At 35.5% G+C, this 19268-nt stretch overlaps 3 protein-coding genes across 7 annotated transcripts; 1 reads left to right on the top strand and 2 right to left on the bottom strand.

The window, feature by feature from the left end:
- Positions 1–4029: 4029 nt before the first annotated feature.
- LOC104766539 (GDSL esterase/lipase At4g10955) lies at positions 4030–6128 on the bottom strand. Its single transcript, XM_010490452.3, has 3 exons — positions 5879–6128; positions 5478–5568; positions 4030–5161 (listed from the first exon to the last, which is right to left on the bottom strand). Exons 2-3 carry the CDS (start codon positions 5537–5539, stop codon positions 4147–4149), a joined length of 1077 nt encoding a protein of 358 aa, XP_010488754.2. The 5' UTR covers positions 5540–5568; positions 5879–6128; the 3' UTR covers positions 4030–4146.
- A 1446-nt stretch (positions 6129–7574) lies between these two features.
- On the top strand, positions 7575–11119 carry LOC104766538 (uncharacterized). 4 transcript variants are annotated; one of them, XM_087502899.1, is made up of 3 exons: positions 7597–8018; positions 8332–8405; positions 8542–11119. In XM_087502899.1, exon 3 carries the CDS (start codon positions 8673–8675, stop codon positions 10788–10790), a length of 2118 nt encoding a protein of 705 aa, XP_087359025.1. In that variant the 5' UTR covers positions 7597–8018; positions 8332–8405; positions 8542–8672; the 3' UTR covers positions 10791–11119. The 4 variants fall into 4 exon arrangements, with proteins under 4 accessions (XP_087359024.1, XP_087359025.1, XP_087359027.1 ...); XM_087502900.1 differs by having other exon boundaries at positions 7620–8018; positions 8332–8397; XM_087502898.1 differs by lacking the exon at positions 8332–8405 and having other exon boundaries at positions 7575–8018.
- A 291-nt stretch (positions 11120–11410) lies between these two features.
- On the bottom strand, positions 11411–14526 carry ATPOT1A (Nucleic acid-binding, OB-fold-like protein). Of its 2 annotated transcripts, none has more exons than XM_010490443.3 (10): positions 14327–14526; positions 14055–14191; positions 13768–13972; positions 13486–13583; positions 13240–13319; positions 12733–12996; positions 12568–12644; positions 12415–12473; positions 11861–12016; positions 11411–11775 (listed from the first exon to the last, which is right to left on the bottom strand). In XM_010490443.3, the coding sequence occupies exons 1-10, from the start codon at positions 14451–14453 to the stop codon at positions 11569–11571; spliced, it is 1410 nt and encodes a 469-aa protein (XP_010488745.2). In that variant the 5' UTR covers positions 14454–14526; the 3' UTR covers positions 11411–11568. The 2 variants fall into 2 exon arrangements, with proteins under 2 accessions (XP_010488745.2, XP_087359028.1); XM_087502902.1 differs by having other exon boundaries at positions 13486–13578.
- Positions 14527–19268: the final 4742 nt, after the last annotated feature.

Below are 19268 nucleotides of genomic sequence, written 5' to 3'. Positions count from 1 at the left end.
ATCTCTTCATCAAGATCACCATTCAAAAAAGCATTAGATATGTCAAGTTGAGTTAGACAAAAACCATGAATGGCTGAGATAGCAAGAAGCAACTTAACAGATGTGAGCTTAGCAACAGGAGAGAAAGTTTCATGAAAATCAACACCTTCCTCTTGGGTATAACCCTTAGCAATCAATCTTGCTTTATACCGCTCAACACTTCCATCAGCATGAAACTTGGTTTTGAAAATCCACTTATAGCCAATAGGAATCTTATTCGGAGGTAATGAGCAGATCTCCCAATCACTTCCAAAGCATCAATTTCAGTCCCCATGGCACCACACCAAACCTTATGTTTCTTTGCCTCAGTATAGGTTTTGGGTTCAAGTTCTTTATCAATGGAGACTAAAAAAGAATAATGAGATTTCATGTATGGTTGATGACCCTACTGAATGACAGTAGTAATCCTGAAGATAAGCAGTTGTGTTTTTGTTCTCCTGTGAGATGTTTGAGTAGAAGACTCAGTAACATCAGTTATAGGGTTAGCAGAAGGCTGAACCTCACCAGAAGGAGAAGATAGAGAAGTATCTTCACTAGATAAGTCAGATGACACAGGAGATTTTTTAATCAGATCAGGAAAAAAGTCTATATTAGCTGGAGACAAATGTGATTTGATAAAAGGAAAGAGCTCTTCGTGGAACGCCACATGTCTTGAGATAAAGATAGTGTTACTCTCAAGATCAAGAAGCTTGTATCCTTTGTATCCAGAAGGATAACCAAGGAAGACACAAGCCTTATCTCTAGGATCAAATTTATGTCTGTTCTTGGGAGAGGTAGAAGCATAACAAAGGCAACCAAAGATTTTAAGTTGACTATAATCTGGTTGTTTTCTTTGTAAGAACCTCAAAAGGACTTTTATCATCAAGAATGGGAGCAGGTAAACGATTGATAAGGTGAACTGCGGTGAGAATACAATCACCCAAGTAAGAAATGGGAATGTGAGATTGAAACAATAAAGCTCTAGCAACCTTGAGGATACGTTGGTGTTTTCTTTCCACAACAGAGTTTTGTTGTGGAGTTTCAGGACAAGAATAGAAAGATTGGATACCTTTAGATTGGAAAAAATCTTTTAAAAGAAGTTCTGGAGCATTGTCGGATCTAACCCCCTTAAGCTTAGTTTCATATTGAGTTTCTATCATCTTAACAAAGTTTGGGAAAATTTGTAAAACATCAGATTTTTGTTTAAGAAGATAAATCCAAGTTGCTCTAGAACAATCATCAACAATAGTTAGAAAGTATTTGAAACCATCATGAGTAGGAACTGAGAAAGGACCTCATGTGTCTATATGAACTATATCAATAGGTTTATCACTGATGTTATTATGAGAAATAAAAGGAATATGTTTTTGTTTTGAAAGATGACAGATTTTACAATGAGAATCTGAATTATTCTTTTGTTTAAGAATATCTAATATGTTTTGCATAGGTAACAACTTAGACATAGAGGGATGTCCTAGCCTTTTACGCCACAATTCAGGACTAGAAACAACATTTGCAAAAACAGGAACATTATTTAGAGGGATACCTGACAAAGAAAGAGAATCTATATCCAGAAAATAGAGATTTTCCACTTCTCTACCCTTCCCAATCATTAGGCTTCGAGTACGATCCTGAATTTCACAAGAATAATCATCAAACCAAACCCCATATCCTAATTGCTTAGCAAGAGAGCTGACACTGAGAAGATTAAACTTGAATTCAGGAATGAAAAGGTCTTGATCTAATGTTAGGTTACTACCCAATGTAACTGATCCTAAACCGACAATGCTCACAAGGCCGCCATTAGGTAAGGAAACAATAGTGTTTGTGAGGATAGTAAGATTAGAAAAAGAAGTTTTATCATGACAAATATGATGCGAAGCTCTGGAGTCCACAACCCAAGCGTTAATAGCAATGGCATTGCTATTAACGGAATAGACATAAGGCCTAACATTTCCGGGAAAAGAATATAGGATAGGGGGATAAAACTTACCGAAAATGGGGCAAACTGTTGAAGAAGAAGGTTTGGAAACTGAGACAGAGTGAACTTCAGGTTTGGTGATGGTGCTTGAAGATTGAAGCTTGGTGCTGAGGTATGACATGAGCTGTTGAATCTGTGTTGGAGTAAGATCATCAGACCCAATATTGAGAGTTTCTGAACTTTCACCAATAGCTACATTAGCCAAAGCAGGAGTAGAGGATCCAATATTAAGATCATCAGACCCAATATTAAGATCCTCTATGTTTTGACTTGAAATGAGCTGGATAACCAACCCTTTTGTAGCATCGCTCAGCAATGTGTCCAATTCTTCCACATAATGTGCAAATTGGCTTGTCTTTCCTATGATAAGCTGTATCACCACCATATTGTTGTCCTTGTCCTGAAGTAACTGCATTAGTTTGAACTTGAGTGTTGGATACTTGAAAAGCAGTGGGATCAACACTAGAGTGAGAAGGAAGACGAGCTGATTTCTGACTATCCTCCTGATCAAGTAAGTTGTAAACCTCAGACATAGTAGGCAGAGTTTTCTTCATCAGAATCTGACTCCTAACGGTATCGTAGTTATCATTGAGTCCCATAAGGAAATCTATGACACGATTGGTTTCTCTTTCTGCGATCAAAGCTTCAACATAGTGAGTTGTAGCTTGTAGACTGCTTAATTCTGCCCATAAAGACTGAGTGTGTGTGTGATAAGAGGAGAGAGTCATACTGCCCTGACATAAAGAGTGAATCAGCTGGCGAATTTTGTAAAGCCGTGGAAAATTTGACTTGTGAAATCGTGTGTGTAGATCCTTCCAAATATCTGATGCCTTCTTGATGTAGAGGATACTTTTATAGATCTCTGGAGTTACACTATTCATTAACCAGGATTTGACCATACTGTTACATCTAGACCAGATCTTGCAGTACGGATCATCTTCATCAGGTTTAACAATAGAGCCGTCTAAAAAATCGAGTTTGTTCTTAGCCTCTAAACTTGTAGTCATAGCCACAATCCAGATTCCATAATTAGTTCCGTCTAATAGAATAACAGTCAAAACTAATCCTGGATGATATGGGTTATGGAGATGATAAGGAATATGAATGTTATCAGGTGAATCTGATACCTTGAAGTGATGTGGAGAACCTTTGGGGAACATCGCTCGAGTTTGATTGGTTTCCTGAACATCGGAGTTGTGACGAGCTTGAATCGAACCATATGGTAGCTCGCGAGATCTCGGCTATGTGATTTGTGGTGAATCTGGTGAAACAGATCTGTACTTCGATTTGCAATTTCGCTTCCCCATCGTCGATTGTGAGAAATCGAATCAAAAGAAGAGGAAATTGACGATCGAAGCTTGAAGAACAAATTCTGAGTTGAATTTGCGGAAGAGATGAATGAGAATTTTCTGAAAAACCAAGATTTTTCTAGGAATCGATATGAGAAAGTTAGTTACGATCGTGATTTTGCTCTGATACCATTTTACTAGATGGACTAATTAATTTCATTCTCATTAAAAGGATAAAATGTTCATAGTATGCCTTATATATAAATTCCAACCTTGTTTATACAATACATTAAACCAGAATAAAAGAGATTAGAACGGGTTTATAATATACCAGTGACTAAAAGGCAAATACATTACAATAGTAACCAAAAGAAGAGAGCTATTTGTATTTGTACTAGTAAATGTTGGTGCGATTTGCATTTAGCTTTGTGGATTGGATCTGGTTAACCGGCTTTTCTACAAAAATTTCAGGAACCCATTTGATAAGTCTGACAACAGATTCGGTTAAGAGACTAGTCCCACCTTCATTTTAACTACATATTAAAGAGGCTGTGAAACAAGATTCAAATACTATAACCACAAGACTTTACTAGTCGATTTCGACCAGAATCAATATATTTTGAGGATAGAGTGGTAGCAAGAGACGAGAGTCCTTATGGTCCTTGAGACAAATGTTTGGACCCATCGTCACAAAAGTAACCTAGTGGAAATTTGCAAGTACAACTGTTTCAAAGTCAATCATAACACAAAACAAAACTATTACATAGATAAAAGAATAGTTTTTATACTTTGTCTTCATTACAAACAAATGTACGAACAAACCAAATCTTAGTAATGAGAAAAAGAAAAGAATGAGAGCTATTTGTACATGTAAATGTGGGAACTCAAATCTTGGTCTTCCCTCCACCATTGGTGTATCCCATGTGCTTCCTTGTAATCTTCAGAATTGGTCTTGTTTACTATTAGATTTGCAGATGGTATGACATGAACGGGCTCTTCTACTTCAACTGCGTTGCTCACTCCCATGGCATCCATCAGCAAACCTCCCAAAGAATGCTGCATCGCCATCCGCTCCACAATCCCAGCTCCATACCCAATCTGTTCCATTGTTCCTCGGTGCTCAAAAAACCCAATGTACTCTGAACATAGATGGTCCCCTGGATTTACATGTATGTTAGGGAGCCAAGAAGATAATGCCTCTAGTGGATCTTCAGACAAGTTTTGTAGTTGCAGTTGCTGTTGCTGCGGCTGCTGTGCTTGTTTGATGGTTCTGGACAGAGCAAGCCCTGCTGTAATGAGACTCCCCGCGAATCTAATCCCATGCCTAACCTTTTCATTTGCTATCCTCTCAATTGGGGGAGACACAAATGGAGGATTGAACAACAAGGAATTAATGTAAACACCAGTCTTTGCCATTGTTTTACCAGCGAGGAGCGCCATCGCTGCACCAAGAGAATGTCCTGTTAGCCAGAAGCTTGAAGCGCCGACAGAATCAGCCATGCTTTTCACAGCCTGCATGGCGATCTCAAAACGTGATGTTCGGTGTAGCCCGTTGCGGATGATGTGGATGTCCAACTCAATATCACGAGTTATCGAGTCCGCTTTAGTTAATGTCCCTCTAAAGGCTATGACATACCGCGGAGCTCCAGAGTCAACGGACTCTTGTTGCGGCGATTTGTATTCGTAAATGCCGCCAAAGATGGAGAAATCAGCATCGTCTTTAAGGTGATGGATCAACTTGAAGTTGAAGGACTCCCACCATGGAAGTGCAAGTGCTTCAGAGCCTTCACGTTTAAGCTGACGGTCACGCTCTACTATATATATTCCTTGAACCAAACAAGCTGCTACACAACGCTGGTGATCTTCATTTCCCCTGACCCAAAAAAAAAAGAAGACAAATTTCAAGAAACCCATTTGATAAGTCTAACCACATCTTCTGTTTAAAACTAGTAACACCTTCATTACAATTCTACATATTAACCATGCTGTGGCACAAGAACTTCAAATGCTATAAGCCTATAACCACAAAGCTTTATTTGTTGATTTTTCAACATGACTAATGGACATATGAATCAAATCCATTAACATACAAGCGAAGGATCCACAAGCTATTTATTATCACCGGTCATACACGAAAACGAATGTTACATAATAAGATCAAATCAAGAACCAAATGGTTTCAAACATACCAATCAACAGTTGTAAGATGTGAAGGGCCACACAAGTTAAACGCTTCTCTATCAGAAGCCATTGAATCTTCAATTAAGCTCCTTGCTCCAACTGCAATCCCACAAGTTTAATAACCCAACACTGAATTTGAAAGTTTCAATTTTTCTATCTGAATTTGAATTCTGGATATATATTTTTCTCTAGGCAAATCAGTGATGATCGTTCCCAAATCCAAATTCCTCATAAAAAAATGAAATCATGCAAATAATTTGGCAAAAAAAAGAAGAAGTCAAAGTATTGGATCATCTGAACAAACTCATAAAGAGATCTTCTTTATTTTTCCCCAAATCGAATGAAGATAGAACCGATTCAGCAAAAGAAAAAATGAATTGGGAAATTGAGATTTAGAGATTGATGATACCTAAAGTGGAGTTGAAGCAACAAAAATGTTATTTCGGCTACAATGTCTCTGCAAAAAATTTCTTCGTGATCGTTTTCTTTTTCTCCTTGAGAAGAAGAAGCAACCGAGACAATGATAAAGAATGATAATGATTATAAGAACTTAAGAAACGGCGCCGTCTTGTGTTTAATCGAACTTATGACAAGCGCTTTTTGTTTGTGTTTTGTCGGTAAACGCTTAGCTGTTTTATACAAAACCAAAGCACAACTTTATGTAGGAAAAAGAACATAACTCGAACTGTTTTTGTAGATTAATAAATTCTCATATTTAATAAGTTAAACCATTCATTTTAAGTTCGTTATTAGTTCAGTAGTTTTCTCTTGTTAGCAATTAGCTAAAGACATGACTAAAATTGTCTTTTTTTTTTTTATTAAAAAAATACAGAGCTTTATCCAAATAAAAATTGGATATATTTAGGCCAACACCGAGAAATTAAATAAAATTATGACAGTGATGTCAAAAATACGATATGACATTTATATAGCCTGCTGTTGGTCTTGACGGATGATAATAATGGTATGATACAAATGTTTTTGAAAATCATTGAAAAAATTATTGTTCTGAATGTGTTGTACTATATATTTGTTGAAATGAGGTTCACATATAGATTATGTATGTTATAATGTTAGTGTATACGTTATACGTATAAGGTTCTAGACTTCTAGCTGCAATGTTGCAACAAAATGTTTCTCTTCACAATGTTGTCCAACATTGTGAATCTCTTTTACATACATTTGTAACTGACTAACTGCTAACTAGAACATGTGAATTGGCAAATAAAAAAATTAATCATAAATTTAATTATATCAATGATCATAAAAGAGCTACTGTTGTAGTTAGCTTATGCATACTTAAAAGAACTAGATATTGAAAAACTCTTCACAATTACAGTGAACTATAGTGGTACTAGTAAAATATAGTATACTAGTGATCTAATCACAAATTCACAATGATGGCTTTAGGCAGATATGTAATGTTATGCTCATATTTCATATATTATTGTTATGAAGCATAATGTTGTTGTTATGCGGAATGTTAGATCAATTTATGCAAGATTTACTCATTTGAGTTGCGTGTAAAGATTAAAAAGGTTAGTCGAGGCAGTTTGGCATTAGATTGTATTATTAGCTCGGATTTTAAATGCTAATAATATCCAAAATTAATCAAAATTGCTGAACTAATCATTTACAAAAAAAAAAATGGAATTGAAGTTGACTATAAATAAACTGTTATAAGATGCAATTAGTATACTAAACACAATGTTGTTATGTATAAGCTGAGAAAACATAAAATATAAAAAGGTTAAAAAAGAGAATATTCTATTTAAAATTCTACAATGAATCTTCATGAATTTGTAATAGCTGGATGGTTGAACATTAATTTTATACTATATTACTGTATTGTTTTAAATTGACTCTTTCTCTGCCTTAATAGAACTATTACTTGATAACCCATAATTATATTATTCATAAAAAGTTTAATCATTAAAATGAATATTAGACTAAAAAACTAGATCCATGTAAATAACTGGCTGTGGTTGTTTTAAAAAAGTTTCAAATTTTTAAGGATAACAAAAGGGATAAATGCAACTTGCATCATACATTTAAAAATCTTAAATTATCACATTAAAACATTTTTAATAATTATTTATTTTATTAAAGAGAAAAAAAATTAAATATGCGCACTTCTCATTACAGTGCACGATAGCATAGATCAGAGCCTCGAGAGAGAGTACTATTAACAAATTAGCACCGTTTACTTTCACTGAAAAATATATTTTACTTAATACAAAAAAAAAAAAACCCCAATTTTTATTTTATCTTTCATTTTTCTCGAAAAAAAAATTCTCGATCGCCGATCGACGGCGAAATCTCGAGCTGTTTTCCGGCGATGCTTGAATCGCCCGATTACCCTGAAAATATCTTTCGCTGAAACCCATAAACCCTAAGTTACTGTAGTCATTTAAAGCTCTTCTTGATTCCAAATCTTGCTTTTTTTTTTTCTTTCTTTCTTGATTTGAGCTGTTCAAGGTAGTTGGAAGAAGAACTTGAAGAGATCTATTTTGAAGGCTTTGATTTTTGTAAACTTCTCCAATTTGTCAGTAAGATCGCTAGCTTTATTCTCTGTTTTTGTTTATTTTTTTTTCATTTCTTGAAATTTTAGGTTTTGTGTTATTGATGAAAATTTAGCAAATCTTGAGTTGGGGATTTAAAGATGAATCCTTTTTGAGTAGGGTTTATAGTGATTTGTTGAAGAAGTTTGTAGCTTGAATCTGACGCTTGTGCTTGTTTTGGTTTCTGGGAGATTTGGTCCGAAATGGAGATTAAATTTAGCTACTTTATGACTTCTATGTGCTTAATTATTCAAATCTAGTTGAGTAATTGTATAATTCTCTATGTTTTGGTGATATAAAGTTAGCATTTTTGTCAATAAAAAACGGAACTTGGAGATTCTGGATCCCGAATCTGAAGATGGTTGGAGTAAGTTAGTAAGTGTGGTTTTGTTTACTTTTTGGTTTGAGTTAAAAAGCTAGTTTGAGAATGTTGTATGTGTGGTTGGTCAGGTATTGGTTTAAATTGCAGTTACTCATGAGAATTAATGTTATTCTTTGTGAATGTTTGCAGATAATGGTGATGATGATCTTTTGGTGGTTGAATATGGAATGTGTTTCGGCTTCTAGCTTGCGAGAACGGTGTTAGTTTCCTTTTGCAGAGCTGCTGGTTTCTTTTATATATATTGGCCTGGTTTTTTCTACATGGAAGCTTACAGAGAGGAAGCCCTCAGAGTGAAACAGATCGCTGAGAGAAGATTTGTGGAAAAAGATTTCACAGGGGCTAGGAGTTATGCGTTGAAAGCTAGGTCGTTGTTTCCTGATTTGGAAGGTTTATCTCAGATGATTGCTACGTTTGAAGTTTATTTAGCTTCTCAGTGTAGGAGTGGTGGTCAAATTGATTATTATGCGGTACTTGGACTGAAACCGTCGGCTGGGAAAAGGGAAGTGAAGAAACAGTACAAGAAGATGGTTGTATTGCTTCATCCCGACAAGAACAAATGCATTGGGGCTGATGGTGCATTCCATCTCATTTCTGAAGCCTGGGGTTTCTTGTCCAATGAGTTTAATAAAAGCACGTTTTACTACAAAAGAAAGAAGCATATCGACTCCACAGTGGTTCAGAAGCACAGCACAGAGTACATGCCTGGGACTGGGACGGCAGTATTTGATCGGTTTCCACCATCTTCAGAAAGGCTTGATACTTTCTGGACTGTATGCACCTCTTGCAAAGTTCAGTATGAGTACCTGAGGAAGTATGTGAATAAGAGGCTTTCGTGTAAGAACTGTCGTGGAGCATTTATTGCTGTAGAAACTGGTCCAGCTCCTGTTAGTGCGTCATTTCATTACACGCCTCCACCTCATGCGCCTCCATCTCATGTGCCTCCATCTCATGCGCCATCATCTCATGCGCCTCCAAGTAATGGCTATGGCACACATGGTTATGATGCTATTTCACGCATGCCCACCAATTCAACGTATTTCTTAGGCCACTATCCTGGGCAAGGACATGGATATGATTATGGTACCAATGGTTCATATGAATGGAGCTCATACTCTGGAACAACCTCCCCAGGGAATCTGGATTTGAAGCGTGTGTCCTCAGTGTCCAATGGGTATCCTTATAAGCACAGCACCTCAGTAGTCAGTGCGGGGATCAAGAAAGCCAAAGACGGTTCTAATGGGACATGTTCGATGAAAAGCTCATCTGGAGGTCTGATATATCCTAATCCGCCCCCGCCCAGTGTGTCTGCTCACGGGTCTGCAATTAAGGTCGGCAGACCTGGGAAGAAGAGCAAAGTTTTTCTGGAAGCTGCTGCTAATGGATTTGTTGAGAACCCTCTGAAACCTGTTTCAGTATCAAAGACAATGAATACGGATGGCAAAATAGATCAGGATTACAAACTTCATCTCCAAAGTTATGGCTCATCCAGACGGTGTTCTGCTGCATCAGTATTGGATACACGGAAGCCCTTACTTCAAAAGGCCAAAACAGACATTAAGAAAAGATTGGAGATCATGAGATTAGCTTCAGAAGCAGCAGCGGCTGCAGAGGATGCGACACCCCTTGATGAAAAAGCTGTTGTCTCCTGTAAGTTGGGAGATGTTACAGGACGCAAAAATAACGGACCAATAACAGTACCAGACTCTGATTTCCATGATTTTGATAAAAACAGATCGGAGGAATCCTTTGAGCCAAGGCAAATTTGGGCAATTTATGATGAAGATGATGGTATGCCACGCCTATATTGTGTGGTTAAGGAAGTACTCTCGGTTCAACCCTTTAAGATTGACATTGCTTACTTGAGCTCCAAAACGGACATTGAGTTTGGGTCAATGAAATGGGTACAATACGGGTTTACAAAGTCGTGTGGGCATTTCAGGATACGAAACTCTGACATAGTTGACCAAGTTAACATCTTTTCGCATCTTTTGAAAGGCAAGAAGACAGGGAGAGGTGGTTGTGTTCGGATCTTCCCCACAAGTGGGGAGATTTGGGCTGTCTACAAGAACTGGTCACTAAACTGGGACGGATCAACCCCGGATGAAGTGAGGCACCAATATGAAATGGTCGAGATCCTTGATGAGTATACTGAACAGTATGGTGTGTGCATTGCCCCTCTTGTTAAACTAGAGGGCTACAAAACCGTATATCACAGGAGCACGAAGGAAGACAGTAAGAAGTGGATACCAAGGTGCGAGATGTTGCGGTTCTCGCACCAAGTGCCGTCCTGGTTTCTCAAAGATGCAACCAGCGGCTTTCCCGGAAACTGTTGGGACTTAGATCCAGCTGCAATCCCCGAGGAGCTGCTTCACATCTGAGCAGGAACCAACTGATGTCAGTGACCCTGTAAGGGAAAGAGGGTTTCAGATTGAGACCAAGTGTAGTGTAAGAGTTGTTGTTGTTGTATCAGCGAAGAATGGACAAGATTGTGGAGTTTTATGAAAGACTGTTAACACGCAAAACCATTCTGTTTGGTCACTGAAGCTGTTGTATTAGGCAATGTTCAACGAGTAAGCAAAGCATAGTTGACTTTTGTTTGCTCCGTCTCTCTTTTCTTTTTTTCCGATTCTGTATTCGTTTCTTTGTTGACCTTAGTGATGACAGAATTTTTACAAGTAGAGTTATAAATGTAGCAATTATCTTTCCATTTCTTACCGCTTTTTTTAGTTATAGAATTTAGTGAATCCATTTAAAAACTTCCAGCTCCAAAATTATACCCGAGACTGTTACCCTCTGGACCCTATAGTTATAGATGTGAACCGAAGGCACTCTCATGGGTTCTAAAACCTTCAGAGTTTTAAGACTGAGAAGATGATATGAGAAACCGCAAAGAAAGCTTGGGGTCAACCAACAGAGGGGAAGGATAACATGTTCTTCGTCCATAGTGTTTGCAGCCATTTTCTCTGTCACTGGTCGATTGCACATTGTAAGGACATGATTTGCTTATTTAGCTCTCTTTATTTTTCTGAAAATTCATCTTATGATTCTTGATACATTATACCATGAAGAGGTTCTTTTGGTTAGCTACATCCAACATTCTTGACATCGATCTATGTATTAAACTCCTAATACTAAACTATTTAGTCTTAACAAAGCTTAATCAAGAAGGCGAGTACCAAAGATTCTGTATTTTCTGGTCGTCCATGGGTCAGCTTTATGAGTATAGTAGGAGAAGATACAACACTCAATCCATGGTGGATTTCTTGGAGCACCCAAGTTAGAGAATCCCCTTATTCCAAGCAACCGATTCCGTTTATTCCTCAATATCTGTGTGTCCTGAAATCCTAAACCCCAAAAGTACTCCTGCCAATAGATTAACACTAGATTAGGGTATCAGAGACAATCTCTCTTTACAGTTTAGATGCATAGACCAAAGGTGTTTTTTTACTGCTTCTTTATCGCATAAGAAAGCATCTAAAGTCGCTATTGGATCCTCCAATGTCAACAAAACTCGGTGCCGGCGATTCTCATCTGAACAGAAATCTTCTACTTGCCAAGGGTATGCAGCTACAACCCGAACAATGCATTTGTACTTGCATGTAACCTGTAATAACAGCGTAGTTGAGCACATAAAAGTATTCTTAATCTTTTCAGGTAATACAGATAAAAAGATGAGAGATTCTCAAAAATAGCACCAAAATAAGTTTTTTTTTCCAAACTTAGCACAACATCTCTAAAATTCCAAAAATAGCACCAATTAATCTTTCAAAATTAAACCATAAATTCAAAATACTAAACCCTACCCCTCAAAACTATATCCTAAATGTGAAATTGAGAACACAAATCTAAAAAAAAAAATTATAAAAATGAATTTTAAATATTTTAATGTGTTAAATAGTGCTATTTTTGGAAATTTATGGAATATGTGCTATAGTTGTCCATAAAACTTGTTTTAGTGCTATTTTAGGGTATTTCTCTAAAAAGATTCATGAATGGTGGTACTTTGGGGAATGTTATGATGTCCATCAGTGAAACAAATGGAGCACAATTGTCATCTGTCTCTGCAAGACACCGAGAATGTTAAAGAATTCAGTCTAAATGTTAACTCGAGATAGCAAAAAAGAATGTTCGTCAAGGATGATGGAGTATTGCAACCTGTTAATCCAGGAGGCGACGGAAAACTCCAATATGGAATGTGTCCCAACTTTGACGCTATTCTCTTATCATATATCCTAGTTTTGGGAACATACATAAAAATCCAAAAGTGGTAAGCGGAAAGGTCAGAAGTATATACCAAAAGAAACCTCAAAAAGTACTAACCTCATTATCTTTTCAACTAAACAATCATCTTGAGCGCGACGAACCTTTGTAGAGTTGGTAACTTTACCTACCCAAGATCCCCTATCAACTTCACAGTGTAAATGGTAAAGTTTCACCCAGTCACCAGGTTTAACCTGATGAAATAGATGACTGCTTAGAGAAACTCTCAAGATCGTTCCAAGTGTTGGAAAGCTGAGCAATGTATCTCTGGACAGAAAAGTGTTAACTGAGAGACTGCTAAATGCCTCGTCTTCTTCGACTCCCCTATCAATAGCCAACATTGTACACCAAATATAAAAATAGTAAGCGTAGAGTATGGAAAGCGGAAAGTCAATTAATCAAAAGCTCGAAAAGTTTAGATCAAAATTTTCAAGAGGTGTGATACTTGATAACAGAACAACACCAAAACCAGATTTTGGTGTTGTTCTGTTATCAATACTAACATCTAATCTCAAATGATATATTGGAAACTAATGCCACACATGACTGATAATGCCTAATACTCACGTTGCCAGAATAAATGCTGGGGGAGCATCAGTTCCATCCCATACAAAAACGGTGCTCATTTGTTCATCGGCATGGAGGATCTCCATTACAGTAAACAGCAGAATACAGGAGGGTAAGATCAGTTATCAAAAGATAAATTTTCTATAATTTATGCCAAAAGGATTTTAAGTAACCAACTACACACACGCTTCTGATATTATTTAAGAGTATAGAGCAACAAAGGTAAGAGTTAAGTCATCTTAATACCTTGCACACCAAATCAAAGCATTTTCCATTCTTGATCTCTCTCAAGAATGAAATTTTTTCTTGGGAGCAAGGTGTTACTCTGTAAATCGAACTCTGAGCTATGAACCAAAAGAGGAAATGAAAGCTTATCCAAGTTATTAATCCAGAATCCACATAACCTATCTAATGCCACTGAAAAGTTCTTGCACATCTTTACACTGCTGCAGACTCTATGACTTTAGACAGTATATATCTTGAAACAATACGAAAACTTGAGAAGACAAAACAAGCTAACATTGTTACCTTTAAGAAATCCGCTAGAACCGGCAAACACTTTGCGTAGATCATCCATGGAACTCTTGTATAGTGCTTCTTCTTCATGAAAATTCGAAGAGCATTGGTAACAAACAAAATCCTTGCCAGTACCTCCTCCTTCGAACAGCGCAAACGAAGCAACCCATCTATCACAAGCAGCATTTACTCTTTTACCACTATCAAAAGTTTGCATCTACACAAAAACAAAAATCCAAACTTTAATTCCACAAAATCAAAACACAACAAAGGAAATTGAAGAGACAAGAGTCATGTACCTTGATGCGTGTAAAGAGAATCATATCGTCGTAGTTCTTGATTTGAGGAAGTTGTTCAAGAGTGTTACTAAATACATTTACTGTAAATCCAGGACTTGGGTATGTATCATCAATTACACGAAGCGTACAAATCCAATCTAAAAATGTCAAAAAGATTCAATCTTTCAGCAGAAAGTATTCGCATTTCGATTCAAGAATCGATAAAAGTAAAGACCTTTTTTGGGGTAAAATGTTAGGGTTAGAGAGAAAAAATTGGGTTTAGAGTGAGATACCATTGTTGCGACATTGTTTAGGTTCTCTTTGTTCAATAACGATACCGATTAGACTAACGCGTTGGTTGATGAGATTAATGGCGTCTTTGATTTTGACAAGCTTGGGACTTTCTCTCTTCCTCGCCATCTCCTCTCCTTCCCCCAAAAGTACATCTCCCGCTGTACTTTTAACAAACAAATCAAAGTAGCCTTGGGCGTTTGGTTCAAACCGAACGGAGACTCCCGGTTTTGTCGGTTTACTCGGTTATGTTTTTCGGATATTCCAGTTATTCCGAATTGTTAAAAAATACTTGCTGTCTCATATATACTGATCTTTCAATAGTTTCACATATATTAAGAAAAAGTTAAGTTTTTTATTTTTAAACTAATTTATAATTATTTTATAATAGAAAGAGATAATATAACCCAATAAATATTATGTCACTTGGAATAAAATATAAAGTAAAAAAATCATTTTGATTTTTTAATATAGAAAATCAATTTTTTAGAGACAAAATTTTTTTCTCTAAAACATCAATCTATGTGAGATAGAAAGAGTACAAAACAAGGCACATTGATAAGACATAACAGTAACCGCATGTCAAACTAAAGTTCAAGTACGGTAAGATGGCTAATCTTTAGTGGAGAACGGGTAAATGTTGCTCATAAAACTAAAAAAAAAATATTATACATATTTCTTTTTTATTTATTTATTAATATATCTACCACTCAGTAAATGACACATGTCATTTTACTCTGAAAAATGTTTCTTCCGGTTCTCCACCAAGCAACGTTCCTCCGTGTTTTCTCTTCTCTCTTTCTTTTGTTATTTTTTTAATAAAAGCAATTACATAAACAACCCCACTAATGATGCCCTAAGGACTATATCCACGATTTTAAGTAATGAATTATTGATATAAAAAAGACAGATTTAGCTATTGAGATAAAAATGTCTTGGAAGTAAAAGTTTACATTTCAATCTTAAAAACAAACAATTTTGGTGTAACTTTTTATATTTTAAGAATGAAATAGTAAATACTTGCTACCACAACAAGATGATGAAATAGGTTGCTCAAACAAATCAAAAGCCAAAAGTTTTGAGGAGAGGAGTTTAAACACCAAAGTGATAAGCAGAAAAATAGTTTACCAAAGGAAATAACAGAAAGGGGAAGAGATCCAGAAGAATAAGAGATTGAGATGAAGAATCATAGAGAAGAAGAAGAAAATAACATTGTTTCAGTTGTAAAATCGATACCTTCTACAGAGAACAATGTTGGTATTTAAACAAACAAACTAGGATAAAAAGCTTAATTAGCTAGAGCCCAATAAGAGCCTAAAGGCTTCTTAACAATATCGCCCCGATGAGATCCACCATGTCCTCATGGTGGAAGGAATTGAAACTCTCCAAATGTAGTTGTCTTTCTCCCTCCAAAATTAATATGCAAGGTTCTTGTTGAAATTTGAAAAATGGAATTACTCTTGTATGTACCATAATTGATTTCGAAGAAGCAAACTGATGATTCATTTTTATTTGAAAATGTAAAGTGGACCAAAAAATCATGGAAAGAAGAATAGTATATATATCTAACATGATGAAACGCTTGCAGAAAAGATAGAAATCGAGCTGAAGATAAGATTTTTTTGAAAATGTAATTAAAAAATTACAAAGGAGATGAAAACGTATAAATACTTAAATAGACGCTGAAATTTTTTTAAAATTGTGTTTCTGTCATAATTATTTTACAGTTCTTTGTCTATATATTTTTGAGTTATTTGTATTTTTAGTATGTTTTGGAAACTAAATTAGAGAAGTAATACGTTTACTATTTGAAATTATAGAAATAGGTGTAGGACCCTATTTGTGAGATAGAATTTGTGAAAGTGTGAGAGAGGGAGAAAACGTGAGTGTGTGAGAAACAAAAACTTTTTTTTAATGTGAGCCTGTAGTTTTTTTTTTTAATAATAATCATACCCCCTCATATTTAGTAACTCAAATATTTGATAATATAATTTTTTTTTCTAATTTTTTTTCAAATACAAAAAAATCTATGTTTTTTTCTTTATAATTTGATATGCATTTTGTTTGATGATTTTATTTGATAATATTAAATATTTTTCACAAATTTTATATCTGTACAGTTTATTAATTGTACAGACATTTGAAAGCCTAAAAATTAAACAAATTACATATGTACACTTATTAATGTGTACAAATAATAATGTGTGTAAATATCTATACAGAACTATTACATATATCACTTTTGATATGAAAATATTTTTGATAATGTTAAATATTTTTTACAAATTTTGTATCCGTACAGCTTATTAACTGTACAGACATCTGAAAACTTAAGAATAAACAAATTACATCTGTACACTTAATAATGTGTACAGATGCATGTACATAACCTTTATATATATCACTTTTGATATGAAAATATATTTGAATTTACTAAAACAAAATGTGTATAAACATTTGTACATACATCTCTATCGTAATAATGTGTAAATACATCTGTACAGAACCATTGCATATATCATTTTTTATATCAAAATTTAAAATTTAATTGAAATTATTAGAACAAATGCATGTCAAATTATAAAAAATATATATTATTAATTAACAAATATTTAAGTTATTAGAGAGAAGGAGATGTGTAAAATATATATATATATATTATGTTTATTCCCTATGTCCCACTATTTTCTCTCACACACTCACACATCCATACCCCACTTCGCCACTCTTCTCTCTCACACACACCCACACATCCATATCCCACCTTCTCCCTCTCTATTACACTATAGCTATTAGACAAAAAGCATATGTAATCTTTCTCTAATTACAAATAGTAAATGTACTAAAAATCTTATTATTTTCTCAAAATGTACTAAAACTACAACATACCCTATATTTTTTACCACGATCTCACTTTTGTTAAACAATTTTTTTTTAAAAAAGTCTTGTTAACTGGATTGACTGTTTGTAATATCACTTTTTGTTTTATTTTCACTCCACCATCACTTTGAAATTTGTTTTATTTATTAACATTAAACTCATGTGTAATTTTGGAGCGAATCTTAAAATGAATGCATTCAAGTGGGTTTTAATGAGTCCAACGGTTACAATATAAATTCTTAGTCTTTTTTTTGTCAACTGGAGTTTATTATTTAACATCAAAAAGTCAGAGTACAGACTAAATTAGAGACTAAACCAAGCCGAATAAAAGTTACAACAGCTTTACCAAACAACAAGTCAAAAGTTACAACAACATAGACAAACAACCTGACAATAAAATAAACTTTTAACGAAAGATCTAAGGTAGCAAACTGAATTCAAAACAGGTCACCAAAAAGAAACCCCATTATCTGTTTCAAATTGCAGGCTCCAAAAAGTCTTGACAGAAGTTGATAAGAGTGAACTAACACTTTTTAGGAGGCTTATGAAACACTCCTACTGTGCCATCTTGAAAATTTTGTTTCTGTTTCCTATCTGATTCCTTCATGATAGGTTTCAAACTTTTGCGCTTTAAGGATTTACCAATCTCAAAGCATCTTGGTAGTACTGAATGGAAATCATCTTCAGAGCTTGGAGTGATATTATAACCAACCGAAGTATGTCTCCTCCAAATAGTAGTTTGAGGAATTGGAACTTTTAAATTTAGAGCTTCTGCAACTCTTGAGCAAGAAAAGTAAGGAGAAAGCTCCGTAATTTCTTCTAAATTAAGGTAAGCTTTTCTCAGGGTCAAAGAGTTCTTTAAGCTAGTAAGAAAACCCTTGATCAACATAAAATTGGAAACGGTTTCCTTGGATAACACTTTGGGCTATAAGAAAAGCTCCTTTATTTGAAACTCTGTTTTCACTCTGAATTTGCCAGTCTTGAATACCATCCAAACCATTTTTAATTTCTGCAACAACAAACTAAAAGGAAGGCCATGCTTGAGGTCTTTTGAAAGCCCTTACCATTTGCAAAGCTTCTGAAGCAAATAACACCTTATTAATTTTGTGACTCTTCATGCTTTCTATAGCCCACAAAATGCTCCTTAGGTTAGCTTCCTCTAAAGTTGCAATGCTTGAAAATGATCTTCTGCTATGCATCAATACCATTCCATTCTCATCTCTCAAAACCCAAAAAAACCCACCAACCTTGTTCTTCTTTGCAACACATACCAATATTGCATTTAAGCCATGATAAAGGAGGACTAATCCATTCCTTTACTTGTTTTCCTCTGTCAAAGATTTTTGAACTGTCTATCCTTTTGCCTATAGTTTGAGTTTTAAACCTGAAACAATCCGACCCGTTTTTTTTGTTTTTTAGTAAATACAATATATAATTAAGCATCCCATACTACTTAATTAAACCAACTCAAACCACGACTCATCATTAAACCAGCAATAACCATTATACACAGCGGAAACATACCAACAATACAAAACCAATACATCATCAATACAAATATGTTCCTTACCATTCTATCCATCAACCTAGCATAACTCTATCCAAGGTTCCAATAACATAACCATACATCACACAAACAAGACCCTATATCATCCTCCTTCTCATCACCATGATTCCACGTCACATACCTACACACCACAAACAACAATTGAGATGCGTAAGTATTATCAAAAATACTTATTGAGGCAATCCTCCCATCTACTAGGCTATACACACAAGCAACTGAGATTCCAATGTTTAACAAACAACACAACAAACTAGGAAAAAACGCAACGCACAAGTTGGTGTCAGTCGACACCAGAGAGGTGTCGATCGACACTGGCCACCACATGGTGTCACCGACACCCACTTGAAGTCGATCGACACCGATCCCGCAGACACGTTCTGCTCGAAGCCGATCATCAAATCTCTGTTCCCAATCATCTCCAATCCGCCCCAAACTCACCCAAAAGCTTTAGGAACCTATAAGAACCATAACACAACCACCACAAACAAGAACAACAC

Source organism: Camelina sativa, chromosome 19 (genome assembly GCF_030686135.1).
Source record: "Camelina sativa cultivar CO46 ecotype springtype chromosome 19, ASM3068613v1".
Lineage (NCBI taxonomy): Eukaryota > Viridiplantae > Streptophyta > Magnoliopsida > Brassicales > Brassicaceae > Camelina > Camelina sativa.
This window is presented reverse-complemented; position numbering and strand designations above follow the sequence as displayed.